At 33.8% G+C, this 20,741-nt stretch overlaps 2 protein-coding genes and 2 long non-coding RNA genes across 4 annotated transcripts; 2 read left to right on the top strand and 2 right to left on the bottom strand.

Annotated features, from left to right (window-relative positions):
• Positions 1-277: 277 nt before the first annotated feature.
• LOC114383270 lies at positions 278-1,312 on the bottom strand. Its single transcript, XR_003660448.1, has 2 exons — positions 1,032-1,312; positions 278-606 (listed from the first exon to the last, which is right to left on the bottom strand). It is a non-coding gene; the product is annotated as an uncharacterized LOC114383270 (long non-coding RNA).
• A 2,945-nt stretch (positions 1,313-4,257) lies between these two features.
• On the top strand, positions 4,258-10,033 carry LOC114384736 (neutral ceramidase 1-like). Its single transcript, XM_028344492.1, has 10 exons — positions 4,258-4,523; positions 4,708-5,096; positions 5,738-5,946; positions 6,380-6,724; positions 7,383-7,647; positions 7,747-8,014; positions 8,111-8,236; positions 8,455-8,518; positions 8,981-9,144; positions 9,344-10,033. Exons 2-10 carry the CDS (start codon positions 4,780-4,782, stop codon positions 9,890-9,892), a joined length of 2,307 nt encoding a protein of 768 aa, XP_028200293.1. The 5' UTR covers positions 4,258-4,523; positions 4,708-4,779; the 3' UTR covers positions 9,893-10,033.
• Positions 10,034-10,751: 718 nt separating this feature from the next.
• On the top strand, positions 10,752-17,979 carry LOC114385020 (cytosolic enolase 3-like). Its single transcript, XM_028344947.1, has 13 exons — positions 10,752-11,030; positions 11,120-11,274; positions 11,350-11,524; positions 12,301-12,372; positions 12,485-12,601; positions 12,928-13,008; positions 13,587-13,663; positions 14,610-14,713; positions 15,560-15,658; positions 15,758-15,843; positions 16,244-16,330; positions 16,736-16,933; positions 17,424-17,979. The coding sequence occupies exons 1-13, from the start codon at positions 10,926-10,928 to the stop codon at positions 17,487-17,489; spliced, it is 1,422 nt and encodes a 473-aa protein (XP_028200748.1). The 5' UTR covers positions 10,752-10,925; the 3' UTR covers positions 17,490-17,979.
• A 359-nt stretch (positions 17,980-18,338) lies between these two features.
• On the bottom strand, positions 18,339-19,597 carry LOC114385021. The gene is made up of 3 exons (XR_003660824.1): positions 19,508-19,597; positions 18,939-19,024; positions 18,339-18,743 (listed from the first exon to the last, which is right to left on the bottom strand). It is a non-coding gene; the product is annotated as an uncharacterized LOC114385021 (long non-coding RNA).
• Between the last annotated feature and the right edge of the window lie 1,144 nt (positions 19,598-20,741).

Genomic DNA, 20,741 nt, shown 5'->3' with positions numbered 1-20,741 from the left:
TGTTATTCTTTTTTTGGGGGGAATCATATCTTACTCTTTTGAATAATAACAAGTTGATTGTTTTCACCTTTCAAAATTTAAAAACTTAAATGCCTCTTATTTCAAAAATGAAATAAAATATAATTGGACTACCTTTAAATTAAAATAAAATTATATTGATGGCTATGTATATAACATTAATTAAATGCAAAAAAACAACATCATTTTTTAAATTATATACCTAAAAAACATTTTTTGTAAATTTTTACGTTGTTACGTATAAAGTACAAGTGCTAAGTTTGGTTCGCAAAGAATGTTCATAAAAACATCACAATAATTTACAAAATACACCTCAATCATTACCCCTTGACATGTTGCTTACACATAGAATTCAACCATTTGTCAATATCCCAGCATCAGAATGAAATTGAAACTAAGTTCTAAAATTGGCATTTACTACTCATAGTACAATACTAAAGCCTGTAAATCTACTTCGATCTTCCGACTTACAAGATGTGAGCAAAAGAGAAAGAGACTTCGGGGCAACCTGGTCAGGAGTGCTTACAAAATTGAAAATCTTTCACACTGCTCTGACTGGTTCAAAAAAATACAAGTAATTATATACACCTGCAAAGCGAAACAAGAAAAAAACCATGTATCAATTTGACACAGTAGAACATGATACATATTGTTAAAAAACTTCAAGAGAAACATATTATTGATAAACTAGTACCAGAACAAAAAATAAATCTAAAAACAGGGGCGAGCACATATGAAAAATAATGAGGAAAAAATAAATCTTAATCCCCAACTAAAAGACTACTTCGCAGTTGAGCCTAAATAAATATGAACAAATCTCAAAGATAGAAATAGAATCATCATCTTTATGAAGTGCCTATATAGGAATATTTAACTACAACCAACTTTATATCATGTTAACCAATTAAAGTTAAGCAAGTATTAACAACTAAATAACAGTCAACAATTGCAATTTTCAATAGCATATTTGATAAAGTTTGCCAGTGGCCTGCATAAATAGAATAGAAATGAACCTCTAGGAAAGACAGCAAGGAAGTCACTGAAATACATCCACTGAAGCATACCATACTTGATGCTGAAGCACAAGGCCGATACACCTTACATATAAGGTGGGAATTGGGAGAAAATAAATTCTATCGAGATTTCTCTTTGCCTGCAGCCCAGGGGCTTTGAATGGAGTAACTGATTACAATTAACTATCACCAGAAGTAATAATCTGCCCAAGTGCTTGTCTTGCACGAAGCTGCATCAACAATTTTTTTTTTTACAAAATGACTAAGTATTTCCTCCAGACTCGAATATAAGCAAATCTAAACTCAGGTATGGTGGTCCAAAATATAAGTAAATCTAAACTCAGGTATAGTGGTCCAAAATATAAGCAAATCTTAATTGATTCCACCCTATTTAATGAAATCATTCCCAAAATGCCTTTTATTTAATTCAAATTTAATTTTCAACAACTCCTTTTGTTCTCATGATATCAATCACATGGCTTTTAAAATGGAGTATTCCCATTTGAAACAAGTTCCCCTAGAATTGAAGTCTTCCATCAATTAGCATGAACGATGATTTAGGAAATGAGATTTAAGAAAATTAAATGAAGTTAACTAACATTCTTAATTAGTGTGAATTAGTTATTCTTATGTTTGAGTCCAAAGAGAGTATAGAACAAGACCAGTTTGAAATGAAGATTAAAAGACCTGCACATCCATGCAAGGATCGTTGACCATCTTCTTGATTTGAGAAACAATGCCTACCATTACGATGACGACGAGAAGGCCAATTTATTTATTTTTAAAATTAACGGATAATAGAGACTAAGAGAAATTGGACTAGTGTTGTTGAAGCTGGACCCCATTCTAGAATTTCGAAATTTTCACTTTCCGTTTCTATCTATACTCTTTTTTATAAATACTTATTTTAGTTAATTGTGAGGCGTTGACAGTAACGTCTTTGGATAATCAGAAATAAATATAAAATAAAAATGTGATTTTGATTTTGATATATCATCTAATTTGTATTATATAAAAACTAATCTTTTATAATTTGATTTACAATTTTTTATATTTTTTAATTTATTATCACAATTTAAATTTTATTAATTAAATTTACATAATTATTATGTTATATTATTTTAAAAATAATTTTAATTTTTATTAATTTTAAAAAACATATTTTAGTTAAAAATAATCCTTTCATAACACAATAATATATTTTTATATTTAATATTAATTTTAAATAATATTTGGATATCTTTTTTAACATACAAAGATAATATATGTATCTTGATTACAAAACAAAAGAAATATCATAAATTATTTAATGTTTATTACTAATTATTATGAAAAAAATACACTATAAATGGCATACTATAATAATTAAAATTTAAAAAATATCTATATAATATTAAACATCCATTACATAAAAATAATATAATTGTAATATGTTATTTGATTCAATTTTAATGACAAGATCCAAAAATTGAATCAAACCACTAAAAATATACTGTTTTTGAAATTTTGTTTTTTTAATTTTCAGTTTAAACATTTCTGGGTTTTTTTAATCAATTTCGCGTGTTTATAGAAATTTTGTAACGCACATGAAAGAATTTAGTAATATGTTATCCTATGATATTGAATTTTGAATGTGCATATATTATTGTTATCCTATGATATTGAATTTTGAATGTGAGTTGTTACTTGTTCTAAAAGCACAAAAGCAAACTATAATGAAAAAGTTAAAGGAAATGGGCCACGACAGCTTCTAGTTGACTCTTAATGGAGCATATTTGGATCTCTACACGTGTTGTGTCAATGCCTTGACTTGGACGCATCGCTTGGAATGTTTTCCAAGGCCAGAATGTGTCATTCCTCATTGCCTAAAGTATGCACTACATTTTTTAAGAACATATCGTTAATAAATTTCAAACCCATGAATCTGTCAACATATCTCAAGCTTACTATTTCATTCGGGAACAATTTTCGTATGGTCTCTTTCAATTGTTATCGTTATTTAAGTTCCAACACCTAAGTGTTGTTTTATTTAATCAAATATAACTACACAAACTTCAATTTTGCCTCCCCCAATGAGAATAGTACTTTTGAAAAGAAAAAAAAAGTTATATTTTATTACATTCACAATTATAAAATACCCAAGTTTTCTTGATTACATTCTAAAAAAAAACATATTTTGTATCAAATTCAGTTGTCTAGCTACTATTCCAACACATTATTATCAAGTACATGAACCGTAAACATATTTTATTTTCCTTTATATCATTATAGAAAGTTGTTGATCCCATTCAATGGAGAAATATAAAAAGAAACCCAGATAAGTGGGAGACAGAATTAATACTAGGAACTTCAAGATCCGAGATCGAACTCCATTACTCCATGTGGCAACTGGCAACAATATTTAATCAAAATAATTCATCATGCCAGTTCCCACTAATTTTCTGCGCCCACTTCAAAGCATTATTTTTAGCCCATGTGAACTTCATTCTTATCCCTCAAATTTTCAACACTTTCGTTTACTTATTATAGGCTAACTGCAAATATGTCATCCACTTAATTTAGATCTACTTGTGATCATATAGTGTGTCAAATTCATTGATATCTCTATCTCATTTTATTTATCACTTTTTTTTTAAAAAAAATATTAATTAGTTTTATAATAACACTCTTCGTTGTGATATAGGATAGAGCTGGGATGATTGTGAAGGTTTCACGTCCAAGGTGATTTCTCCTGCAAGCTAGTGTTACTTTGATGCAAGTAACACTACTGACTTAAGGTTAAAGGTGGACGCATTCTCCATAACACTCTTAAAAAATAAATAGACTAGTAAAAGTATAACTACAATTTTATAAGCTAGGAATTTAATTATTTAAGAAATAATGGTGTTTTAATTAGATAGAATTATTTTATTATAAAATTAATATAATAAATTAATTTCTTAATATATGTACATTATCTTAAATAATAAAATAAGAAAATTATGTAAACTATTGTTCATTTAACAATTTGTTATTACTTAGCTCAAAATTGACAAGTGGTGATTTTGAAAGAGTTTAATAAGCATGGATAATAGTTTTCATTTTTGGTATATAATTATTATAAATAAAATAAAATAATGATATACGATATATTACTAGTTTTTTTTAGAATACTCTATATTAATATAATATCTGTAATATCAACAATGTTGAATTAAATGTTAATAACTTATATCTCTTAATTATTAGAGAGAGAGAGAGAGAGAGTACTCCATGCAATCCAAAGTGCGAACCTTCAAATAGGAGGGTGTGTCTTCCCGTGCCAGTTCCGCCACTCTACCAACCAGTCCAATTTCCTTTCCTTTCCTTTCTCTCCATTGGACACTGCCTCTTGTCTCTCTCAATTGGCTTTTCTTCCCTTTTCCTTTATTGGGGCTGCCTCTCTGCAATCCACAGATAACTTAGATTACTTCCACATGCTCATCTCATCATTCCCAGCTTTTCATCAGAGTGGTGAGAAACTAAATTGCCCTTTATTGCTTCCTACGCTTTTCTAATTTAATATGTATATATGTTGAACCATATTTATTTTATATTCTAGCTATCACTGATTGCGAATTTGGAATTGCTTGCTTTGGAAGTTCTTTTATTTCTATTTTTGTAATAACTGCAAGTTTTGTGGGTGTGATTTGTGAAGGGAGATGAGAAGAACTGGCCGAGCTTTAAAAAAAAAAAAACTGCTCTTGTTTTTTCTCTGAATTTGGGTGTGATGGAGTTCCCTTCCCCTACTATGCGAGTTTGGACCCTTTTCTTGTTCCTGCTACTTCTGAAGAGTGATGTTGTGCAATCGGCTTCTGATTCCTTGATTGGTCTTGGAAGCTATGACATTACCGGTCCTGCAGCTGATGTTAACATGATGGGGTATGCCAACACTGAGCAAATTGCATCTGGGGTTCACTTCAGGCTGCGGGCTCGGGCTTTCATTGTTGCTCAGCCAAAGGGTAACCGGGTAGTGTTTGTGAACCTCGACGCTTGCATGGCTTCACAGCTCGTAGTCATCAAAGTAATTGAGAGGCTGAAAGCAAGGTATCAATAATGACTTCTTTGCTCTCAAGAAATTACTATTATGATAATAACTTGTAGAAATTATGGAAGATTGATTATATGGGAGATTTTCTTATATATCTGTGAGTGGCAGCTGGACCACCCGGCCAAATAAGCTTCTGTGGCATAGTTGACCAAATAACTGCCTACGCCTTTCAGGCTAGGAGCTTGAGGGACTATGGACCATTTGGCCGAGTAAGTAGGTCGTAGATGGCTGACCTACACTTGTAACTCCGAGGAGCATTTACTATGGCCAATTCACTCTAGGGCACTAACAATGGAGAGGCCCTAAGGCTTTAGGAGTCAACGGACCTCTCGGATCTTAAGGCCCAATATAATAAAGGTCTAGATCCTCCTCACGCATGACTAAGGCACCATTCACTCCACCCTCCAGAAAAAAAGGCAGGAACCATAGAAGGACACACTTGTTAAATAGGCATGACTAACCCAGGTCACACTAGGGTATGCTTGGTAGAGTCTCACCAGGGTTTCTTGAGTTCACATTGAGCTTTAGGATTCTCCGGCGATTGCGTTCTCTAGCATGAAAAGCGGCTGATGTTTCCATTTAATTTGTTTGATCCCTAAGTTTTGTGCCTGATTTTGTACTTTATTTTGTTTGACAGATATGGTGACCTATATACTGAAAAGAATGTGGCTATTAGTGGAATTCACACTCATGCTGGTCCTGGGGGTTATCTCCAATATGTTGTGTATATTGTGACATCTCTTGGATTTGTTCGCCAGTCATTTGATGTCATTGTTGATGGCATTGAGAAAACCATTGTTCAGGCCCATGAAAATCTCCGCCCAGGATCAATATTTGTCAATAAGGGTAAGGGAAAGACTTTTCATTCCTTTTTTGTCCTTTCTCCCTTGGGTACTTATATTTATATACAGATGTGAGCACAGGTGGATAATTTAAATGTTGTGTAAATTATTATAATTATGGTAGTTTTTGCATACTGTTGAAACATGTCAGAAAAAGATGAAAAACAGCAAGAAGCAAGTTGCACCAACTGTCTAGAAATAAATGAATGAGGCAAGCCTGACCTTTTTCTTATAGGATGTAGGGTTTTCCCATCTTTACTTTTCCTGACATCGTTAACTTTATTAAGAATTTGTTTAGTAGTATTATTTTAAAGCTATCAATGTGATTTCTAGTAAGTGCACTAGTTGGTAGTCATATGGTTTAATTATTATGTCATTTCTCCCTCTCTTTGTTGATAATATCGCATGGTTTGAGATAAATTATCTTCAACTTGCAGGAGAGCTCTTAGATGCTGGTGTAAATCGCAGTCCTAGTGCTTATCTCAACAATCCTGCTGCAGAGAGAAGCAAATTTAAGTATGATGTTGATAAAGAAATGACTCTGTTAAAGTTTGTTGATGATGAATGGGGTCCTTTGGGAAGTTTCAATTGGTTTGCTACTCATGGTACTTCAATGAGCCGAACAAACTCATTAATTAGCGGGGATAATAAGGGTGCAGCTGCACGATTTATGGAAGACTGGTTTGAGCGAAAAGGGTCTGTAAGAATGGATTCGGTTGGATTTGAAAATGATGGAATCCCCCGAAGAATTTCAAACATAATTCCCAGCCTTCATGATAATCGTAAGCTGTTTGCTTTTGGCTACAATGCATCCATTGATAAACTAAGTAGCTTCTTTTCCATTACAGTATGTTCATTTAATAGCTTCAGAATTTATAGGTTTATATGCCATGTGATGTGGGTCCATTGTTCTAGCATGTTTTTGCCTTGCAGGGTAAAGGCTTCAAATGTGGTTTGACCAAAGGATTTCCCCCCTTTTGTGTTAGAAATTAGAATATATAAAAACATCTTATCATATTTTAGAATATATTTGATTATCCTTACAGAGAAATAGTTGCTGTAGAAAATCAACAAGCCTTAAAACAGTCCAAAAAGTAAGAGCAACCACCAAACAAGAGGAAAATTTGTACTTTGGCAACGTGCTGGATTGCCTTGTGTAGTTAGTTACATGTATTCTGAACTCTGATCTGGTGCTTCTGAGTTTTACAAGTCTTCTCATAAAAGTCCTAATATTGGTGGAGTTAATGGAGCTGTCGACGAACAAGACAAGATGTAAATACCCTAAATGACTGATGGAGCAAACTAATGAAACATACATGAATGATATCTTGCTTTATATATGTGGTATAAATAGTTTATCAATAAGGTGAATATATGATGATAATAATAATAATTAATAAATGAATACGTTTCTAACCCCACTTAAATTTATTGGTCCAGACCATGAATTACTGGAACTTGCTGCCTCATTCCAATCTCCTCCTGGTAAACCTGCAACCAAAACTTCAAGCGTTGCTAGACGTGTGAGAGGTGTCCTTAGGCAGGTTGACAAGCCTAGATTTGTTTCTGCATTTTGTCAAACAAATTGCGGTGATGTTAGTCCAAATGTACTTGGAGCTTTTTGTATAGACACTGAACTACCTTGTGACTTCAATCATAGTACATGTGGAGGAAAGAATGAATTATGCTATGGCCGAGGACCTGGGTAATTTTTATTGCATGCTCAATGTTTCTTTGTTTTTTTTTTACAATTTTCCTAAGCCTTTATGGTTGCTAAAGTGCCTCCTATAAACTGATGTTGCAGTTATCCAGATGAATTTGAAAGCACACGTATTATAGGGGAGAGACAATTTAAAAAAGCAGTGGAGCTATTCAACGGAGCATCTGAACAGATTAAAGGGAAGGTTGATTTTCGACATGCTTTCATAGATTTCTCCCAGCTTGAGGTAAATCCTTCTAAAGTAGGAGCTTCTGAGGTTGTAAAGACATGCCCTGCTGCAATGGGATTTGCATTTGCTGCTGGAACAACAGATGGACCTGGAGCTTTTGACTTTAAGCAAGGTGATGATCAGGTAACCACTGATAAGACCTTATGCTTACCTATTATCCTGGCCTTGTATTCTTAAATATCTTTGAAACTCTGCTTATTATTTCTAATTGTATGTCAGGGAAATCCTTTCTGGATGCTGGTCCGTAACTTGCTTAAAACGCCAGGCAAGGAACAAGTAGACTGTCACCGCCCAAAGCCCATTTTGCTTGATACTGGCGAAATGAAGCTACCATATGATTGGGCGGTAAGTTACTCGTGATGTTCTTTGATGATGGTAGTTTCATGTTTCTCTTCACCCATTTCTGCCATAAAGATATGCTACCATCACAAGGCATCTTTTTTTCAAAGGAAATATTTCTTCATTTGGCCCTGATTGCAAATGCTCTCACTGCTGAAACAAAGAGTGTGATTTTTTATAACTTCTACTAATTTGAACCTTTATTTGCTCATGTTCATTTGCAGCCTTCAATACTTCCTATCCAGATCCTCCGAGTTGGGCAGCTTGTTATTCTCAGTGTACCAGGAGGTATGAGCTCTTATTTTTAATTTCTTAAAATGATGTTATTGTTGGAATTTCTATCCTTTGCATTTTGAAACATTTAAGTTTCAACATCAACAACCTTGGTCGAATGAGAATATATGGAATCAGAGAAAAAAAATATGTTGAACTGTTATTGGGATCATAATATTTTGATGATGTCTATTCCAACAATACTGGGTTCAATTCAAAGGATGGCTGCGTCTTAGTTATGCGAGTCTCTCACTATTTATTTTTGTGTGTCTAAATGTTTTAAGATCCGATATAATCCAAATGTGTTGCTTAATATGTTGTGCTATTATATTATATATTTGTATGGTCATTTTTTTTCCTTGCAGATCTATATTTATATTTTTATACAAGTATTTGTGAATTGTGAGACAATCTAATCTGGCCTATGTATTTCTTTGGGTGCTTCATGCTTCCTGTAATTGTTTTTACTTCTGACAGAATTTACAACAATGGCTGGGAGGCGTCTTCGTGACGCTGTGAAGACAGTGCTAAGTGGTAGCAAAGGCTTTGGTAGCAACATTCATGTTGTTATTGCGGGGTTGACTAATACTTATTCACAGTATGTGACTACATACGAAGAGTACCAGGTGCAGAGATATGAGGTCAGTTACAACTGTTGTGGAAAGAGACATGAAGCATGCAGCAAACCTTTTTAGATTGCTATAGCAAGAGTAAATGTAACATTAGTGGAAATTTACATTTTTAGGGATGCAACTTATCATCAAATAACATAACTTCATATTGGCAAGAGATGTAACCATTATGTGCTGCTTTATTTAACTTCAATTTTCATGTTATCAGGGTGCTTCCACGCTGTACGGTCCACACACACTGAGTGCTTACATTCAGGAGTTTACGAAGCTTGCACGTGCTCTCATCAGTGGCCAGCCTGTAGAACCAGGTCCACAACCCCCTGACCTCCTTGATAAGCAAATAAGCTTATTAACACCAGTTGTGATGGATGCAACCCCTATTGGTGTAAAGTTTGGGGATTGTAGCTCTGATGTTCCCAAGAACTCGAACTTTAAGAGAGGTGACATGGTGTCTGTTACTTTCTGGTCTGCGTGCCCTCGTAACGACCTTATGACTGAAGGTACATTTTCCCTGGTGGAATTTCTCCAAGGAAAGGATACTTGGGTTCCTGCTTATGATGATGATGATTTCTGCCTGCGCTTCAAGTGGTCTAGGCCTTTCAAACTCAGTTCTCACAGTAAAGCTACCATAGAATGGAGAATCCCACAGGATGTAACTCCTGGTGTATACAGAATCAAACATTTTGGGGCTGCAAAGGGCTTGTTAGGATCAATTCATCACTTTACTGGTTCATCTAGTGCATTTGTAGTTGCATAGTAAAGGGGGGGGGGGGGGGGGGCATACTGATTGATTAAACGTGTTTAATGGTTCGAACACCATTACTACTATATTGTGGTTTATTGTACTGAACTGTGGCAGAATACATTAAAATTAAATCAAGGATGATTCCACCGGATATCATTTGTCTCCTTTCCTAGAAATTCTCTGCAACTTGCCAATTTCATTATATTTTCATTTGAGTGAACATAATAATTTATCAGAGTAGTTAATCAAGTCATTTGTGGCTTACAATTGCTCTTATAACATTGCTAATTACTCCCATCTTTAATTGGTGATACATGAAAGTTTTTTTGTAAGTTCTTAAACTAATTATTTTTAGTAATTATTATATAATTTCGGACCGTCATGATCTTGGTCAAACTTCACTTCACGCGACACATATAATTGAATTTTATTATTTTTTGGTGTAAACTAAAAAAACTCAATTATACACCATATGGAAATTGCTTAAGATCGCGACCACATAATGATCTTGAGCTAAACAAATTTTCATATTATAAATCGTTTAATTTTGTGAAAATTGATGCATTTTTGTGTTTTTTAAAAGGCTTTTAGTATCATTTTTTTTAACAGCATTAATATTTAGAATTATCCTTATTAAATGTAGAGTTTAATTTCTATACTTTATTAGCTTAAAGTTTTTTTTATTGTAAATTAATTAAAAACCATGACGAGTAGATATAATTTGAAGGTAATTATTATAAATGTAAACTAACTTTTTATATATCACAATTTATTCTTTAAATATTTGAATTATAATTTAGTGGAATAAAGGAAATAAACAAAATTTAAAAGTAAACTCGATTTATTTATACTTATACGACGACGTTTAACAAGAACGGTTTTCTAGTCTATGCTATCTGCTACACTAGGAAGAAGAAGAAAAAGCAGCAGCAGCATCAGTGTTGAATCTCGTTTTCCCAGCAGAAGAAGAAAGCAAGGGCACTCACATCTTCTCAGCTGTGAGTGAGAATTTGGAGAGTAGAAGAAGACGCAGCTGATTGTGGAAATGTCAGTGCAAGATTACCTGGACAAGCACATGCTTTCCCGAAAACTCGAAGATGCCGTCAATGCCGCCGTTAGGGCCAAAACCTCCGATCCCGTTCTCTTCATCGTATCTCTCTACCTCTCATCATCTCTTTTCATTTTTTTCCCGTTTCTCTCATCGGAATTTCTCAGCATGCGTTTTTCCGGTGACCGCAGTCGAATCACATGAGAAAAGCTGTGCAATCGGTCATAACGAAAATCAAGGCGAGACAGATCCTCGATAGCAGAGGAATTCCAACCGTCGAAGTCGACTTGCATACTAACAAAGGCGTGTTCCGCGCTTCAGTTCCCAGCGGCAACTCCACCAGCATGTAAGCCTTTTATTTATTTATTTATCAATCGCTCTCGTTCAATTATCGATTTGGTTTGTTAATGATTCGTTTCAGGTATGAAGCTGTTGAGTTACGCGACGGTGACAAAGGAGTGTATCTCGGAAATGGCGTGGCTAAAGCTGTTAAAAATATCAATGACAAAATATCTGAGGCGTTGATCGGTATGGATCCTACGCTTCAGTCGCAGATTGATCAGGCCATGATTGACCTCGACAAAACTGAGAAGAAGGTAATTTAACGTCTCTCTCTTTCTCTCCCTGCTATGAATTCAATCAATTGGCTGTTAATTTACCGTATTACATATTGTTTTGTTCAATGCTTTGATTATTTTACATTTCCAAATGAATTTGGTTAGTGATTAGGAAAAATGCTATGAAAAGGTTGAATAGTCTTATAGTATGGTTTTACTGTCTTTTTCATTAGTCCAGGATACATAACGTTTAGCTTTTCTTAGTTATGTTGATGGATACAATTGGGTTAGTGCTTGCTAGGTTGCTACTCGGAAACAACTCTAAGTGGTGAAGGTCGTAGTTTTCCTTCTCCATCTCCATATATTTTCACTGTTCTATTTTTTCTCTCTTCATTTTCCATTTCTTTTACAAAGTGCTCACTTAGGCTAGTGGGAGAATTTGTTTGGCTGTTGGAAATATGATAAATTCATACAAGATATTATGGAAGCATTAGTTGCATACTTGCATTTCACTTAGTATGTGCATACTTAGTTTCCTTTTCAGTTTTTAATGGTTCAAGTTCATAATATATTTTTTTTAAAAAGATAATTCCTAGTGACTGTCTTTCTTCTATATTCTTCGGAGAGCTTGATGAAGGCAGTGGGTGTCATTGATTTTTATATCAAACACTTGTTGCGATCAGATACTAGCGCATCCATGTTTGAATAATTCATCTTAGCAATATAGTTCTCCGAATTTTTGTAAGATTATATATATATGTGTGTGTGTGTGTGTGTGTGTGTATTATCTGTTCTGTTTCTGATTTTCTCTGCAGGGGGAACTTGGAGCCAATGCTATATTAGCTGTGTCCATTGCTGCTTGTAAAGCTGGTGCTGCAGAAAAGGAGGCATGGCTCTTTAACAATTAATATTTTTATAAGTTCATTTAACTTTTAATCTGGAAAATAAGTATATATGTTTGAGTCATGATATCATGAAAATAAAGACAAAAATATACAGGTTCCACTTTACAAGCACATTGCTGACCTGTCTGGAAAAACCAGCCCAACACTTCCTGTTCCTGCCTTTACTGTCATAAGTGGTGGAAAACATGCTGGGAGTAACCTGGCCATTCAGGTGTAGTTTCTGTTGAAGTTTAATTTCTTAGACATTCTCATTAGTGTTTTAATAATCTTACCTCCATTAGGGATGTGTTCCTTTCCTCTAAAGAAACTAATGAACAGTGAAATTAAATGACAAATGTTCAATTATTTTTGTTGTAACTAACACCTGTTCAATTATTTATGGCATAACTTTTGCAATTTATTATTGTGTTTAATTCTGTTCTTTATTTTCTGAGCAAGCAAAAACAGATATAGTTTCTTTTTAATCTGTGTTTCTTCTGCTTCATAGTGATTTAAACTCTTTTAATTATGAAATCTTTCTTACGTAATTCCTATTAGGAAATCATGATTCTCCCAATTGGAGCAAGCAAATTTGAGGAAGCATTGCGAATGGGCACCGAAACCTATCATCACTTAAAGGTGGTTTTGCTTTATTTCTTCTTTTTTTACCCAATCCTATTGCTTTTACTTTCTATCTTTAGGGATTTTTTTTCTCCTCATAATTTCACTCATTGCAATGTTTCCAAACTGGAGGGCGAGCCCTGGTGCAGCGGTAAAGTTGTGCCTTGGTGACTTGTTGGTCATGGGTTCGAATCCGGAAACAGCCTCTTTGCATATGCAAGGGTAAGGCTGCGTACAACATCCCTCCCCCATACCTTCGCATAGCGAAGAGCCTCTGGGCAATGGGGGGGCAATGTTTCCAAACTAGAAACGTATCAAGTTTAGTTGCATTGAGTTTGGTTACATTGTCGTTTACCTGGCTTATAATGATTTAGATCGGTAGATCCTATGTTATTACTACTTTAGTCTTCCTTTGTTGTTGCTTACTGTTCCTACGGTGGTGGTATTTGGTTTTAATTGATTTGACAATCCAATCTGTTGTTTCCCAGCCCATATATATGTTTTTTGATCAATGATGGATTAAAAATCCTAATAGCCACTTGCTGATATCGTGTTTAAGCTGATACATTTATTTATTGTTGATGACAAAAGGGCAGGCTGTCATTACAGAAAAATATGGTGCACATAACTGTAATGTTGGTGAAGATGGTGGCTTTGCTCCTAATATCTCCAGGCAAGCTTTTTATTGGATTTCTACAGCTTTTGAAAATTCTTTACTGTTAAATACAACAATAAAGCCTTTCCACTTTATGGGGTCAATTACATGTAACCACTGCACCACAAATTTCTGTAAAATTCTTCACCATTAAATGAATAATATAAAAGGGGTAAAAAGTCTCCATTTTAGAAGAAAGGAAAGAAAAACAAAAAATATCTCCAAACTACTGGTTTTACTGCTGTAATTTCTCTTACTGTCTATTGTGATTTCTTGGATACATTGATATGATCTCTCTGTTCCTTTGAAATGTATGATAAATATGTGATGAAAAGAATTTCATTTGTATTTTGCCTCTTAATCTTACTTGCACTTTCTTTTAGTCAACATTTTGAACTGCTGCATGTTATAATTACCATGTTTTCTTCTACATGGTAAATGCATGTTATGAATTATGATTACATCTGTTTTTTAAGATTAATAAAACCAGCTAGTGTCCTATGTGCATGAATATTTTTAAATTCAGGTGAAATATAAAACTAGAATCTAAGATGTTTAGATTAAAATATAAAAAAGTTAAAGTTATAAGCATGATATGAAGAATTAATTCCAAAGAATATGGGTTGTAAATGAAAAAGAAGAGAGAGTAGATTAATAGATTAAGTTAACTTTCAAGAGAATATATTATCAAATTTAATATAAAGGGGTGGTTGTATTAATTTTATGTATTTGCTTTTGCTTATTGTTAATGTTATTTGAAGCTAATTATCTAAATTTTTAAGCAACTAAAGATTTAATACCAAACTATTATAGTTTTTTAAATATAAAATCACTTGATATTTATGAAATTTGCACTTGGCTAATCTTGTGACATTAAGTATTTTTCCACTCAAATAATTCTTGTTATATTAAGCATTTTGATTTTACTTCTACCTTTTAGCTGACTGTGTTTAAGTATCATCAGCTTTAGAGAAGCCCTGGATCTTGTGAAGGAGGCCATTAGCAGAACTGGTTATAATGAGAAAATAAAGATAGCTCTTGATGTTGCTGCTACAAATTTTTGCATAGGTATTTCTAAGTTTCTCTCACTTGTGTGCTTTTAGATTCTTAAGAAGATGGAATTTGGTGATACTTGCTTTACTATTTTGCATATAGCTATTGTAATGAGAGACTGTGTTGCAGCAGTGCTATGCTAACTGCGTCATTTATGAAAATATGAACCATTAATTATCTTTTGCTGTCGTAGCAAAATAAAACTAGTCTTTCTAAGAGATGCAAAAATAGCACTCTTATTTGATAATAGTACTTCAATAATGACATAAATACAAATGACCATCCTGGGCCATGGTAATATGTCATCTTTATATTCTATTTAGGGGTGTCATTTCAGCTTTGTTTCTGAATCTGGTAACTCTGGTTTCACAAGTATTATGTGACCCAGTATGTGGTAATTTTTTTTTTTTTTGTGGGAGGGGGGGGGGGGGGGGTGTTACAAGGTAACCACTTTTGGATTGGTTGAGTTTTCATACTGTAGAGAATCAGAGAGATAAAATAAGGGAGAGATAAAATAAGGGTTTGTAAGAGTTAGATTTTAAAAAGCCAATAGGATGAGCATGATGAGCGACTGTTATGAACTTTAATCTGTAGAGCTTGTTATCAACTTATTGTCATAGTTTATCATTTTAATGTTTTATTTTTAATATTAATACTAGATAATTAATTTATATGGAAAGTTGCTGCAAAATATTATAATATATAATGCTAAGTTGCTAACAGCCTCTAACACCTTTTTCTGTGATGCACCCTGCCTCATCTCATGGTGTTAAAACCCCCTAGTACTTTTTGGGCACCTTTTGCCTTAGAATAATTTTAACCAGTTTTTACTGTTGTGTATATGTGTTTTCCCTGATATAGGTAAAAGATATGATCTGGACTTCCAATCTCCTCAAAAGTCTGGACAGAATTTTAAGTCAGCAGAGGATATGATAGAGTTGTTCAAGGAACTATGCTCTGGTAAACCAGTTTATCTTAGTATTTTCCTGATGGGGGACATTATAAATTATTTAGCCTATGCTTTGTGTTTATTTTGGATTTTTCTTTTTGAATTTGTAGAATACCCTATTGTGTCAATAGAAGATCCATTTGACAGGGAAGATTGGGAACATATCAAGCATATCTCAAGTCTTGGGATTTGTCAGGTATTATTTTTTAATCAATTAATATTTTGTTTGAGTTAATGTGAATTCAATCTCTGTCCTGGTTAACTTGTGCAGCCAAAGAAGATTGATGCTATGAAGTATACCTTATCATTTTGGAGATTACATGATATTTTTTAATGATAGCAATGGATATTTTTAATAGAAAATAATAACCAACTGATTGTTAGTGTATCAATGCCATATTCACTCATTAGCAGGCTATGTGAACAAGGGAGGAAAAACAATATCATATAAAATTGTTGTCTTTTGTCACATTATTGGGGTTGTGAGCATTAGAAAGGTTATTTGCATATTACCACCGAGATGCTAAGTTTATCTATTGGCTACTGATTGGAACTTCTGTTTTTATAGTTTCCCTTCATTTTGAATGGTTCTGCAGGTAGTTGGGGATGATCTCTTGATGTCAAATGCAAAACGCATTGAGAGAGCAATAACTGAGTCTGCTTGTAATGCCCTTCTTCTTAAGGTAACTTGCTGTTTCTTCAATTAACTTTCAAGTGTTTGTTTTGCCTAATGACAAATTTAATCTTATCATGTTTTAATTTTTTGATATTATTTTGTTTTTTAATAATAAATAGTAAACTTAGTTGTTCATGGACTGGAAGCAATCTTGTTTCAGATCTAAGTTGAGGTGTTGGATATCCACAAATATCATTTTCATGGAAATACAAGATCGTAAATTACAAAGTTAGTTTATGTAAAAGAGAAAGAAATCTAAACATAGCTTGTCTGTAATTTAGTTTTGCCACTTTTTATTTATTTTTATAAATCATTTGGGAGGGTATTTTAAATATACTGCTCTGTACTTTTCCTTCTTTTTTATTGAAGAAAATAAACACTGAAAATGTGGTGATTTACCATTGTAATCTAGGTCAACCAAGTGGGAACTGTTACAGAAGTCATTGAAGTGGTGAAGCTGGCAAAGGAAGCACATTGGGGGGTGGTAACATCTCATAGATGTGGAGAAACTATAGACTCTTTCATTGCTGATTTATCTGTTGGCCTTGCTTCTGGTGTAATTAAAGCAGGTGCTCCTTGCAGAGGAGAACGGCTAGAAAAGTACAACCAGGTCTCTATCTGATTCTTATGCTGATGGTTTTACTGCATGCATTATGGTCATGATTCTTGAATACTTCAAAAAAATTCATTTACCAAACTTATTTTGTCAACTCACCAATTCCTCTCCCATGGAAAGGTGGTGGCAGTTTTCTATGATAGGTGGTATATTTGTGATATCAGTAGTGTTTAAGTGATGATTTTATAACCTGTAATTTTGTTCATTGCTGGTTGTAAATATGCTAATTTGTTCTGTCGTTTTTTTGCAATAGCAGTCGTACTAGTTAGTACCTGTAATCTGTAGATGTTATTCCTCTTTAGGCTTCTCACCCTATGTGGCTTGATGGCAATATCTGTATATGATTCTCTTAATAATAAAATGCATATTAAAAGCAATAGCTGAGTCTCATGTAGAGATGAAGTTGATATTTGTCGTGTATGTATTCTCGTTTGTAAAGTGAAACGAAGGAAAAGCATAACAGTTACCATCTGAATTTTGATAGTTACTTCGGATTGAGGAGGAGCTCGGAGATCAAGCAGTTTATGCCAGTGAAGATTGGAGGCAATAAGAATGAAAATTTTCTTCATATCGGTCTTTAAGATATGCTTTTCTTCTTGAAGTTTGATACGTGTGGTTGAAGTTCATCACTGTACCATATTCATCAACTGCTGATGTTCTATTGCCATTACTTCAACTTTGATCGTTTTGTGCTATTGGGCTTTGGAGAATGTTTCAACGAGTATTCAACAATCTGTACAAGATAGTGCGGCCTGTTTATTTATCTATTGTTATAGGGGATAAAAACTTGCACTAATTTAATGCTGAAGTTAAAATTGTTCTGGGCAAGTGATATTGATTATAGTCATCCAATTCTTCGCATTGCTTATGTTCCAGCGCACCTCCTTTTACAGACCTGATATATCATTAGATAGATTTTATCATTTTTACCTTCTTTTTTGTACTTAATACTTTCTTGTGCCTTTATAATTTAAATTGATATGTGATGAGCAATGGAGAAAGGGAGGCTGTTTGGTTTCCTCGCATTAATGTTTTTCATATTTTTTTCTCCCAATATTATCTAGACATTTTGTAATATTTTTTCAATAAGGATTAACTCGGTATGTTTGTTCTCTTTTAGCATAACAGAGTACAGAAGGCAGAGAGATTAATACCCTGAAATTTATGGAAGTCGATAAACTTGCAAACGTTACGTCCCATTATCAACTTGATCTACCAAGTGTACCTTTTTGAAGTCCTTTCCTTCACCGATGGACATCCTTTGAAACAATTACCAAACTAGATCGTGGCAACACTTTTTTGTATTTGGTTTTCATCACAGCAAGGGAGATTCACAATGCTTTCTTTACTGTTCTGTTAGTATTTGCGCTTAAAAATATACGCCTTTGGATTTTATTCATGATTGAAGATGCCTTTTCACTGTATTTGGCCGTAATTGGAAAAGCACTTATAAACCAAGAGTAGAAAGTGCTTTCCAACCGCAAATGACAAGAAAACAACAGAACATCAAAGCTTGATTCCTTTTAGCTACACATGAACCCCAGCAAACACTGTTCGTGCCAGGTCCTACTTTATATCAAATCCAGAAAACGTGTGCAAAAAATAAAGCGGCAAGTGAAAGCGAACACAACCCATCTCGGCAGCAATTTTGTACACAAACACAGCCGCCGGCAGCTCCTTTGACAAGCTGATCGATGGTGAGTGTATCAGATAACAGCGTTGCCTTCCTGAGCATGTCCACACATCTCATTTCAAATTTCAGGCTCACAGGCTGAGTCATCTTTATCAGAGTGACTTCAAAAGGCTGCATAAATAAACAAATAAATAAATTCCACCCATCAGTTTAAATCAATCGATCGAAGAAGAATCCTAACCATAATATTCTGTTATTAGGTGAATTGAGAAACCCACATGCAAGAGAAAGAGAAAGAGCAATTTGGTGCTAGTGTGTACTATAAACATGCAATTAATTAATTAATTAGTCAACATGTGAACATACCTCGTGCTTGCGGAGTACAGTTGAAATCCCAAAATCTCCAATGGTGCTAAACATGAGAGTACCCTTGTCGGTAACATGAATGCTAACTACAACATAACAAAATATTAAAATGAAAGAAAAAAGAAAAATAGAGAAAAATGGAGTAGCTAGGAAGCAAAACTACGAGTGTCCCAAATAGAAGCGGATTAATGAAAATTAAGCTGAAGGCATCTCAAGAATGGGCACTGCCTCGGGAATATTGAGCTGCAGGTACCCACTACCCAGTATCGTCGTCTATATTCATCTTATTTTCAGATATGATAATGTCTTGCGCTACACAAATTAATTAAACAGTCTTTAGAACTGAACAAGATGAAGGTGACGACTAGCGCTCCTTCTAGGGCTCTGAGGGTCATCATGGGATCACTAGTGCGTCGTTCAAGTTCACAGGACACCTTAGTGACTTCAAACAGAATAAGTTTAACTTCCTGTGCGTCATAGCAGTCCTAACCATCTTAATTTGTTATTAGGTGAATTTCGTACACAGTAAGTAAGAATTTGGTTTGGTGCTAAACATAACAAGATCTTACCTTGTACCTGCACCAGAGTATATCTCCTTCTCCTTTCGTGCTAAACTTCACACCCTCCTCTGTAACTAAAACACAAACACGTATAGTCGGAAAATGAAGCCAGGTGAATGCAAATTTTAATCAAATTGGACTTTTTTTTCTTTTTAAATTGGACTTACTTGTCCTATAAAGACAAACATCATAAGTAATTAAAGTTAAAAAAAAAAAAAGATTTCTCCTTCTAATTTGTTAACAAAAAGACAATGGTTAAAATTAGTTTTTTTTTTTTTAATTCTATACTTATTACTTTTTTGTGCCTTTATAATTTAAATTGATATGTGATGAGCAATAGAGGGAGGCTATTTGGTTTCCTCGCATTAATGTTTTAAAAAAAAAATTCTCCCAATATTATCTATACATTTTGTAATTTTTTTCCTAATAATAAGGATTAACTCGCTATTTTTGTTCTCTTAACATAACATAGTGCAGAAGGCCATGAGATAATACCCTGAAATTTATGGAAGTTGGTAAACGTGCAAACCTTACATCCGATTATCAACTTCATCTACTAATTATACCTTTTTTAAGTCCTTTCTTCACCGATGAACAGTTTTTATATCCTTTGAAATATTAATTACCAAACTAGATCGTGCCAACACTTTTTCATTTTTCGCATTAAGTTAAATTTAGTAAATTAGTAAATGGTAAGGACTAAAATAGATTACTAAGAAAATGTAAGGAATATCAAAGTAACAAAATTTATAAGAACCAGAATTATACATAATTATATTTACAGAAACTTAAAACATATTTAAGTTTATGTTACGTATGTTGATTACACTTCTCTCTTTTATCTCGATCTCTATGGATGTAGCTAGATTGGGACATTTATGTTCATAGATGATTTTGTTCCAGTTTCTATATGTTCGTGTGAGACCATAGAGAGTAATGATTTTGTTCTAGTTTCGTGTTACCTATAACCTATCTTGTGGTTGTTGAAGAGTAATGGCACCCATCTAACATGCATGGCGAAGCCAGATTGGTAAAACCACCCTTTTCAGAATCAAAACCGCACACCAAGGGATTGAATAGTTGTCACTATCAGCAACCTCGGCGCTCCTCCCCTTCTATTGTGTAGCATTTTTCTTCATTCTTAAAATTTTTGTACGAACACTTGGGAACCGTGAACTTTATGGAAGTCCATATAGCTTGCAAACATTACGTTTCATTATGGAAAAAGTTTTTTTTACACCAA

The sequence above is a fragment of the Glycine soja genome, chromosome 14, assembly GCF_004193775.1.
Source record: "Glycine soja cultivar W05 chromosome 14, ASM419377v2, whole genome shotgun sequence".
NCBI classification, from domain to species: domain Eukaryota; kingdom Viridiplantae; phylum Streptophyta; class Magnoliopsida; order Fabales; family Fabaceae; genus Glycine; species Glycine soja.
Note: the sequence above shows the minus strand (reverse complement) of the source record. Positions and strands in the feature narration are given on the sequence as shown.